Source organism: Oreochromis niloticus, linkage group LG12 (genome assembly GCF_001858045.2).
Source record: "Oreochromis niloticus isolate F11D_XX linkage group LG12, O_niloticus_UMD_NMBU, whole genome shotgun sequence".
Lineage (NCBI taxonomy): Eukaryota > Metazoa > Chordata > Actinopteri > Cichliformes > Cichlidae > Oreochromis > Oreochromis niloticus.
In genome coordinates, this window is record NC_031977.2 from 6,410,375 (window position 1) to 6,420,431 (window position 10,057).

The window sequence follows — 10,057 nt, forward strand, 5'->3', positions numbered from 1 at the left end:
GCCATTATAGATGGGAGAGGGGTGAGTATATCAGCCCCTTGTTTTGGGGGCTGCTCCATCATAAAGCAGCGAGGATACTGCTTGGTCCAAATCCAGCTAACACTGAAACATGGTGAGTGGATACAGATCTCATTGTTATTGTCTTTAACATTGTTTAAAATAAGCGCCAGACTGTGAGGAGACACTCTGTTTCTGCTGTGTGATTAATGTGTTTACTGTAGATATCTGTATAACAGTCCATCAAAGTCTGCTCTTTTCAAACAACAGATAATGCACCAATGTACTCCATGTCAGTATGTTGGGAGATGTTTTTTTTTCTTTAAATAATCAATCGGACAATGCTCCCGTTGTCCTATTGATGAGATATTTGTCTACTCGACTTGAGAAGGAGGAGACGGTAAGGAAAGCCTTAACCTTAAAAAAAATATATTTTACTTGCGACTTTTTCCTCCGTGTTTACAATAAAACAGAACAATGACATTTAAAACACACACAATATTTAAGGAGAGGAAATGGGAGGGATGAAGAGGAGAGAGGTGAGAGAAAGGCAGCAAAAAACAGAGAAGAGACTTAGAAGAGCAGCCAACCGGGTTGGAAAGAGCAAAACAAAGGGAGTGCGGAGCAGACAGCAGAGAAACATGAGCAACAGGTGCAGGCTATGAAGAGGTCAGTGGTTATTCGTGTAATATTTGGCCCAATAAAGTTTCCGCTGGTCCAACAGTGATGTGCATTGGGCAACAGCAAGAAATGGCAAATTCTGCCTCATTGCCCACGAGTACATGAATCCTCTTAAAACAAAATAAATAATTAAATAAATGTATCCGAATGCCAGAGGTCCCTTCCATGAGATATACAAGAGCTAATCCACAACAAGGGTTAGACAGCAGCTGTCGAGAGGACCCTGAATCCGAGCAACATGATGTCACTGCGCTGCATCCCCCTTACAGTGTTTTTCACAGTTTCTTGGCAGTCATGTAAATAGCTCAACATAATCCTTCCCTCTGAGGGATTTCTGATCAAACAGGGCTCAGTGTACCCTCCTGTCATCACATAGACCCTATAGAATAATCCCTCATGTGATCCTGGGACTATGAGAGTGCAGGCAGTGGACCACACCCTCCCTAGGCTTACCCTGTGTGCTCCCAAAACTGGAGGCTCGAATAAATATTTCCATAACAAACTGACAGTGTTTGTAATCCTCACTAATGAAATGTGTGCCCCCCAGTACAAACCTTTCCTCTTGTGCAATGGATGCACCCCCCCCACCACCACCACCACACACACACACACACACGCACTTAGTGAGAGTGAGCTGATCGTTGGCTCATTACCACGTGTGACAGTAAAACCGATAACGAGTAAAGCCATACGGAAGAGCCAGGTGACGATCGTGTGTCATTACTATTGGATCTAATTAAGAGTGTCATCGTTAAACCCCCCACAGGCACCCAAGAAAGCAAAGAAGAGAGCGGAGGGAGCCAGCTCCAATGTGTTCTCCATGTTTGAACAGGCCCAGATCCAGGAGTTCAAAGAAGTCGGTACTCTGCCAAATGCTTTCTTTCACATTGAATTTGAGCGGTTTACTCACTGCGATGTCTGCTCGCTGTGTATACTCCTGCAGGCGTTCACTATCATGGACCAAAACAGAGATGGCTTCATTGACAAGAATGACCTGAGGGACACCTTTGCAGCTTTAGGTAAACTCACTGTGTGTCACGTTTCTGTTGTGATGGTTTCACATGATTACATTACACAAGTCCAGCAAAAAACAAACCTTAGGAATTCTCAGGTTCCAGCTTCTCACATGCACGAATTTCATTGTCTCAGCTAGTAGAACTCACCTTGAGTTCTGGGATGTATAATTACCATTTTTAAAATAATGTCTGAAGAAACAGATAACTGACAAACTGAGCTGTAGCAGTCATCAGATTAATCATTAGCGGACTTTTTTCCCCCAACCTAAGACTTATTAATATTATACATAAACAAGCAAACCTATTAAAAAGAATACAAAACAGACTAAACAAGAAAAGCACAGCAAACAAACATGATCCAATTTACATTAAAAGGATATTTTTATCTTTTTAAATAACACATGGTTCACAACAAACAGATACTGACTGACTCCTGGTCAGATCCAGATCTTCCACATATTTCAAAAAGAGTTTCAAAACCTTTCCCGGTGTTTTTATTTTAATACATATGTTTTCCTTCCTAGGGTTTACTGCCAACATATTTACTGCATACCCGGAAATATCTCCAACTGTTTCTACTAAATGTATTAAACCTGCAACTGAGTCATTTTGCAATAAACAACATTATGTCCTCTGGATATAATGATAGCTATTGCCTGAGCTAGTTATTCCGAACATTTGTGGTGTGATCTATTCCATTTTCCATTTCTACGCCAATACATTGATTAGATAGTCATTCAAAGAGTTTTATCAAAAGCCACACCTCATTTTTCTTTATTATTGTTCATTTAGTTTTTATTTTGTATAAGAAGAACCTTAACTTACTGCAACAAATCTGTTCTAGTCTTTATCGACCTGGGATTCAATTTTGTTTAATTTTTTTGGAAAATTTTGTGTATTATATTGAATACTGTCCATCAAGCTTGCTGACTTCATGTTCTACATTTGTTTAAATGTTCCAGCGGTTTTAGATTATATTTAAAGGACCAAGCGTAGAATGTGCCTTGAAAAAATCTCTATAGATTTCTTTTTTTTTAATACAAAGCTGGAAAACTGTTGTTATTCCAAATTTCCAGCAATTGCATCCTCTTCTAATTCCTTCTTTGGTCATTTTGGGCTGGATGGTATAGTCAACCCATCTAATAGTTCCATTGAGCTTTTGTGGATTTGTTTTAATCTCTTTATTGGACTATTTTCCATCAATAAAATATCAGTTTAAAAAATGAGCATTAATTGCAACCCCCGTTTCACCATATATTCCATGTTTTTCAGGCCGTTTAAATGTCAAACAAGAAGAGATTGATGACATGCTGAAGGAGGCACCAGGGCCCATTAATTTCACTGTCTTTCTCACCATGTTTGGAGAGAAACTAAAAGGTAAACGAGTTGCCGTTATATGACGTTGAAAAAAAGTGAAATTGTTTTTCTTCAATGCAGAACTGCCACTTTTCATCTATAGGTGCTGACCCAGAGGAGACTATCCTTAATGCTTTTAAAGTCTTTGACCCTGAGGGAAAAGGAACACTAAAGAAAGAGTTGTGAGTAATAGTCTGGTTCTTAAGCGACTCGTGATATTTGCATCTCGTTTGCTGATCATCACTGCTCGTCTTCACAGTGTGACAGAGATGCTGACGACCCAGGCTGACAGATTCTCTGCTGAAGAGGTTAGTGCTCCACCTCCGACGATGTAACAGATTGTGGAGCCTTGAGTTTTTATAAATGCAGATACGCTCTGTAACCATTCTTTTTACTTCGTACCCAAAGATGGAGCAGATGTTTCAGGCGTTCCCTCCAGATGTGGCAGGGAACCTGGACTACAAGAACCTCGTCTATGTCATCACACACGGTGAAGAGAAAGACCAGGAATAATCACGTCCTCCCTCACCGGGTCGTACTTGTGCTGAGATATGATCACATATGACAGCAAAAATGTAACTAACTTCAGCTTCAGTTTTTGAATGTGCACATGGATCAATGTGTTCATTATTCATTCATTCATGATTATAACATGTATATGTATGTATATTATTTGAATATAAATTAGTAATCTCTTCAAAGGTGAAATTAAAAGTGTATTTGACGTCAGATGTTTTTGACAAATCAATAAAGAAAGATTCAACCTCAGAGAGATGCATTGGAGAAGCTGAATCTCAGTGTATTTCATCTTCCATAAGTATTGATATTTAATTATCTGTATATAGTCATTTTATTTCAGTGCTCACAGTTGATCAGTAGAAGAACACTGGAACCCAGAAGCTCCAAGACCCATTTGTTCAATTTTGCCTTAAAGAGTACTTTAAGTGTATAAATATAAGGGAAAGGATTGCTAGGTAGACAGTGTGTCCTTTAAAAGGCTCTGTTTAAAGGTTTATTTTCCAAAGGGAGTAATTTCTACTCATTAAACAACAACTGCACCCAGGTTTTCACTAACCTCAGCTAATCTGAAAGATGCAGTGTCTATTTAGAGACTATACTTGTACTTTATCAATCACAGCTAAAACTTTTAAATAAATATATGTTAAAGTTAAACTCTAAACAGTCTGCATCCACTTTTCCATGGAAGAATAGGTGGCTACTCCACCATAGCTCACTTTCTGTTAATGGTGAAGCTAATCTGTAATTACACTTACTGTATACCCTTTATCTTTATTTTACATGTAAATCAATTTCTTGATTGTCTAGAAATTGGTGCGTCTCTAAGGTTTTTATTGGTTAACTGATTTTCAAATTGAAGCAAAAGTGTTCATCATACTGAATTCTTTCCTCTTCAGATAACACAGAACAGGAACCTGTAAAATTAATATCCGGTATGGTGAAAAAACCTAATTTCATTATACTTTGCTAGGAAAATGGAAAATAAGTGGAGCAATTTATTGAAACAAGATCAAGCATACATGGAAATAGACTATATAAGCCAAAAGTTTAGAAATTTCTAATGAACTTCAAAGTCAATATTTGATATGAATACTTTTATTCTTCACAACAGGCTGAACGTTTTTAGGGACGTTTTCTTGCCATTTCTTTAAGCAGTCTTCAGGAATAGTTCTGCAGGCTTTTTGAAGGACAATCAAAGCTCTTCTTTGGATGTTGGCTGCCTGTTATTCTGTTTTCTGTTGAGATGATCCCACACTGCTTCGATAATGTTGAGGACTTGGCTGGTGACTGAGGAGGCCAAACCATAGTGTGTGTTTTTCCATCCAGATATACTTTTAGGCAGTGTGTTTGGTATCACTGTCATGTTGTCCAAACGACATGACGTTCAGGTACTGTGTCAGGTGGCTATAACAAAGTGGCTCAACGTACAGTTTAAAATTGGTTCTGCGCTAAGTCGTGTGTTATGTGTAGAAACAACACTGATTCATTTCTTGAGTTAGGTCCCTTTTGTGGGTTAAGTAGCTTACAAAACACGCAAATAAAAAAAAATATCCCTCTGAAAATGGTCAGGTACAAGGACTGGACTGAAAATGAGTGAAAAATCAACAAATATCCAAAGAAAAAAATTTAAAGGACTTCATAAAGTCTTAAGCTGTCCCCATCCAGCACAGTAGGGGGCAGTAGTGTAGCAGCTACCAGCACAAGCCGCTGGCTTTAGCAGTACAAGGTGCGGCAAAGGAAAAACAGAAACGGGACACCGTCGCTAGCAACCGCTTGTGTTGGTTGACGCTTATTTTTTTATAGTCCCCGTCCCTTTTTTTAACAAAACGAAACAATTGATGTTGGCATTTTTAAAATCGCGATCTTTAAGTAGCGTATTAGCCTGTCAAAAGTGTCGGCGAGCGGCTAAACAGTATCAGGGTCACGGCAACATCTTTTACCCTCAGCCGGAAAATAGACGAAGCTAACATTAGCAAGCTAATGCTAGGATAGCTAGCGGGCTAGCTTTCACAAGTGTGTCAACGCGAAGACCTAGATCTACTGGAGCGATTTTTTCGTAACACCAACGCTTGCAATGGCTGATGTTGACAAGCTCAACATAGATAGTATCATCCAGCGGCTTTTAGAAGGTAAGTAAATACTAAAATTTCCACGAAACACTTGTTTTATTATTTAAATGTTATGGTAAATGCTAATAGTAGATAGCTAGCTTTAGCTGGTGTTCATCTTGTGGCAATAATTAGTAACAATAATCAGAAATATTTGCAAGATAACTTATTATTTTAATTAATGTTGGCTACCAGGTTTATATAATGCGTCTCTTGAGTCAGAATATTGGTGTGTCTGAAGGGTGTGAAACGACATGTCACGTACACTGTGTTCTCATACACAAACACCGCGAATTCCGTCACGGCATATGGCTTCTACACTCACCGTTTGTCCCACTTGGCGTCCGGGCAGAGATACCGTGCCCGGGTTAGCTGGAATAGTGTTTAGGTGTTATTCTTACTGACTTTTATTGATTTTTGTCTTCTTGTTCCAGTCAGAGGAGCAAAACCTGGCAAGAATGTTCAGCTGCAGGAGAACGAGATTCGTGGATTATGCCTCAAGTCCAGGGAGATCTTCCTCAGTCAACCCATTCTCCTGGAGCTGGAGGCCCCCCTCAAGATTTGTGGTAAGAAAAGCTGTGCACTTACTTACCAGAAAAGATTGACTCAGCAATTGGCTGATAGTATGTACTGACGTATGATAAGTGGTTTATGACTCAAAAGAGCAATGTGTATAATTCAGCTTGGTATCTTTGCCTTGCAGGTGACATCCATGGGCAATACTATGACCTGCTGAGGCTGTTTGAGTATGGGGGCTTCCCTCCTGAGAGCAACTACCTGTTTCTGGGGGACTACGTGGACAGGGGGAAGCAGTCACTGGAGACCATCTGTCTTCTACTGGCCTACAAAATCAAATACCCAGAAAACTTCTTCCTGCTGAGGGGAAACCATGAGTGTGCTTCAATCAACAGAATATATGGTTTTTATGATGAGTGTGAGTATTGTTGAATGACTAGAAATGTCCAGCCTGGGGTCTCTTGTGTCCATTAAGGGTACCTGTCAGATTCTCTGTTGCGTTTTCTTTTGCCGGCTAAACTGTTTGAAGGAGGTTGTTGGTATGAGATAATGGGAAAAAATTAAATATAATTTCTTGTCTTACTGTGTTAGGTAAAAGAAGGTACAACATCAAACTCTGGAAGACCTTCACAGATTGTTTTAACTGCCTCCCGATTGCCGCCATTGTTGATGAGAAGATCTTTTGCTGCCATGGCGGTGGGTTATAATGCGCAGAATGAATGTTTTGGCACAAAACTCTACTATCTACTCTACAGTCTTTTGGTTGTATGCATGATGTCAGAAGTTGTGTACATTTGATATCAGCGTTTCTTATTTGTCCTTGAGAAACGCTGTCTTTGCAATTTGTTACCTGACATGAAGCTCACCCAGTTCCAATCGGTGCTGACCTCAGTATCAGTGTGTTTATTTGTACTTTTACTTTACTGTTCCATTTAGGACTGTCCCCTGACCTTCAGTCCATGGAGCAGATCAGACGCATCATGCGTCCCACTGACGTGCCTGACCAGGGCCTGCTGTGTGATTTACTCTGGTCTGATCCAGACAAGGATGTGTTGGGCTGGGGGGAGAACGACAGAGGTGTGTCATTTACCTTTGGCTCAGAGGTGGTAGCCAAGTTCCTGCACAAGCATGACCTGGACCTGATCTGTCGTGCCCATCAGGTACTCACCTCCGTCATCACAAACAGAAACGTCACTGTGGGAGGTGGGAGGTGGCCGTGTACTGGCCAGAGGCAAGAAACACTTGGTACAGGGAGATAATATACTAGCACACATGGTGCGTGTTGTGGACAGTGGGTTTTGACCTTTTTGGCTTGCGTTTGCATCAAAGTAAAATTATTTGTGTATTTCCAGAGGTTGTTACAAGTTCAACTAAAGCTTTACTTTAAAAAAATATCTAGAGACTTAAAGAATATGGAGAGAAATTGATGTTAGAATAGTCACGAATTACTTTAATGCTGCCATTTAATGCCAGTGCAAAGATAAGAGAGCTCAGCTTTCAGTGCAGTCTTGTGTAATTTTGTGGGAAAGACATTTGTCAGAATAGACAGTAGCTTGTAGTAGTAGAATAGAGTGTAGCTAATTAATGTAAATATAGAGTATGGTCAGTAAGTGGTTTCTTCTGACGGTAACAGAAAAGTCAGAAATAATGCACTATTATATTTATTAATCAGTAACACCAACGACTGTTAAGTCCACAGAAGACGCCTAATAAGGAAAAACACTGTTGAGGCATGTCAAGTCTGCAATTAAGACAAGTGATTGTGAACGTAAATACACAAGTTTTACTTGAAACTCCTGACCAGAGGCCAGGTTAGACTTTAATAGTGACCAGTAAACCTGGGCCACTAGTGTGCTAGATGATGTAGCTGCTGATAGAAGTATCAAGATGAATTGTGAAGTGTATAGTGTCTAATCAGATTTGTCTGTGTGCTGCAAAACTGATAGGCTGGTGTTTCCGCGGTACATAGTGCAGCTCTCTGCGCTTTGTCATGAGCCTCTCCTACCAGACAAGCGCAGACAGATGCAGCACACCCTTCATTTGCTCCACAAACATAAAATTGAATCAGTCTGCTCCGTTAGCCTTTGGCCAAAAGCTGTTATCAACATTCAGTATAAGCTACTCATCGACTGATTGCATTGTTATCTACCACAAGTGAGCAGCCTACCTTGTCAAGAGAGGAACGGCAAGCTCAGAATAAAGTAGTTACTGTTGGTAACTCCGGTTCTGCAGGTACATGTTTTATTGCCAGAGTTTTTGATCGGTTTCTCTTTGATGGGTTGCCTTCCAGTGTCTGCAGTTGTTGCCAAAGCTTAGAATAACAACTTTTCCAGCAGAATTTCTGGGCTTAAAACCATCTAAGGGAACATGCATGTGCATTTGTAGAAGTGCTACTATTAAGGAGGTGCAGAAATCTAGTTTCCTCTCAAACCAATTAGATATATAAAGGTTATTTTGGAGTGGTAGGCCAGTAAGGCCCAATCATAGATGCCTTTAACAATAAATGGAATCTTTTTTGTTATTTGTTGGAGTGCGTAAGTTAAAGCTTCAAGTCTTCATTTCACTTACACCCTGCTGTTTAAACTCCACTCAGACTCCACTTACAAACCTGACAGTATGTTTAGAGTTTTTAAATTGAGTTAAAGATCATGTGAACCATAACCCATTAGGTTAGACTGCTAGACTAGGCTTTAGATCTGACCACCTTAATGTCTGCTTGCATGATTTAGTCGAGGCCAATCCTAGTTTATGTATTTTGAAAATGTGTAAACGTGTCATTCCAATTTGTATTTTCTCACTGGCAGGTTGTCGAGGATGGCTATGAATTTTTCGCGAAGAGGCAGCTCGTCACTTTGTTTTCAGCACCTAACTATTGTGGGGAGTTTGACAACGCTGGTGCTATGATGAGCGTGGATGAGACTCTCATGTGCTCTTTTCAGGTACAGTACCTTTTGTTAATTTTATGCATTGCGTTTTCGTGGCAGTGATCTAATCTAAGCTATTTGTACAGACAGTGTACAGGTATTCATTAAATGTTTTCAACCTGGTATAGATTTTGAAACCAGCTGAGAAGAAGAAGCCCAACGGCAGCCGTCCTGTCACTCCCCCCCGCAACATGGTCACCAAGCAAGCCAAGAAATGAAGGGGTGGCCAGACTCTGACTCCTTTGTTCTGCTCTGTTCTTCTGCATTTGAGGGATTGATTATCCTTCATGCTGCCAATACTGAAAAGATATTCACTCCTTCTCGATGAAAGCAAAATATTTTTGTTGTTTTGTCCACAGGGGTAAATTGATATGTCACCATGAAAACCTCAGGTGTTTTGCACTCCCATTTTGCAGCTAGTCTTTGCCACATATGACTGTTCAATCAGGAAAAATGTAACAATATGGCTACTTATGCACAGGAATGCCTTGTTTGAAGCTGTGCACAATTTTTTCCAGTTTCGTTCATGTCTTATTCCTTTATCATTGTTTTTTTTTCCCCCACTGTCAATAATTAATGTTATTAATGGCTATACAACTATGGAGAAAGTCACAAACACCTGTTTACTTCTGTAAACTTTATATTGTGTTCATTTAACCGTCAGTGTCTTAGAACGCTGACTGTACACTGCTTCACATTTTTAAACAAGTCATGTGCTAAATTAAACGAATAAAGACACACTCTTGTAATGTCTAAATCTTTCTAATAAACGTTTGAGTGTATTTTAGGGGGAAATTTTCTGAGTGTATTTATTCCAAAGAAATTACAGCTTTTTAAAAATCAAAAGTTGTAAACGAAAATACTTAACCATGTTCCTCAAGAACATCTTATAAGTAAGGGTAGTTTCCATCCAGGGATACCCACAAGGGGGAGATAGAAC

At 39.8% G+C, this 10,057-nt stretch overlaps 2 protein-coding genes across 2 annotated transcripts; both read left to right on the plus strand.

Moving 5' to 3' along the window:
* Positions 1-3,818, plus strand: myl2b (myosin, light chain 2b, regulatory, cardiac, slow). Its single transcript, XM_003448600.4, has 7 exons — positions 1-112; positions 1,445-1,534; positions 1,622-1,697; positions 2,967-3,071; positions 3,154-3,232; positions 3,310-3,358; positions 3,459-3,818. Exons 1-7 carry the CDS (start codon positions 110-112, stop codon positions 3,561-3,563), a joined length of 507 nt encoding a protein of 168 aa, XP_003448648.1. The 5' UTR covers positions 1-109; the 3' UTR covers positions 3,564-3,818.
* A 1,453-nt stretch (positions 3,819-5,271) lies between these two features.
* On the plus strand, positions 5,272-9,912 carry LOC100689853 (protein phosphatase 1, catalytic subunit, gamma isozyme). The gene is made up of 7 exons (XM_003448599.4): positions 5,272-5,698; positions 6,112-6,243; positions 6,381-6,611; positions 6,785-6,889; positions 7,130-7,353; positions 8,998-9,132; positions 9,246-9,912. Exons 1-7 carry the CDS (start codon positions 5,644-5,646, stop codon positions 9,333-9,335), a joined length of 972 nt encoding a protein of 323 aa, XP_003448647.1. The 5' UTR covers positions 5,272-5,643; the 3' UTR covers positions 9,336-9,912.
* The last annotated feature ends 145 nt before the right edge of the window (positions 9,913-10,057 follow it).

Excerpts from the sequence above, each read along its gene's own strand:
- myl2b (XM_003448600.4), top strand. Across the intron at positions 1,535-1,621 it reads AGATCCAGGAGTTCAAAGAA|GCGTTCACTATCATGGACCA; the intron begins GTCGGTACTCTG and ends ATACTCCTGCAG. Across the intron at positions 3,233-3,309 it reads GGAACACTAAAGAAAGAGTT|TGTGACAGAGATGCTGACGA; the intron begins GTGAGTAATAGT and ends TCGTCTTCACAG.
- LOC100689853 (XM_003448599.4), top strand. The coding sequence starts at position 5,644 with ATGGCTGATGTTGACAAGCTCAACATAGATAGTATCATCCAGCGGCTT. Across the intron at positions 6,244-6,380 it reads GGCCCCCCTCAAGATTTGTG|GTGACATCCATGGGCAATAC; the intron begins GTAAGAAAAGCT and ends TTTGCCTTGCAG. Across the intron at positions 7,354-8,997 it reads TGATCTGTCGTGCCCATCAG|GTTGTCGAGGATGGCTATGA; the intron begins GTACTCACCTCC and ends TCTCACTGGCAG.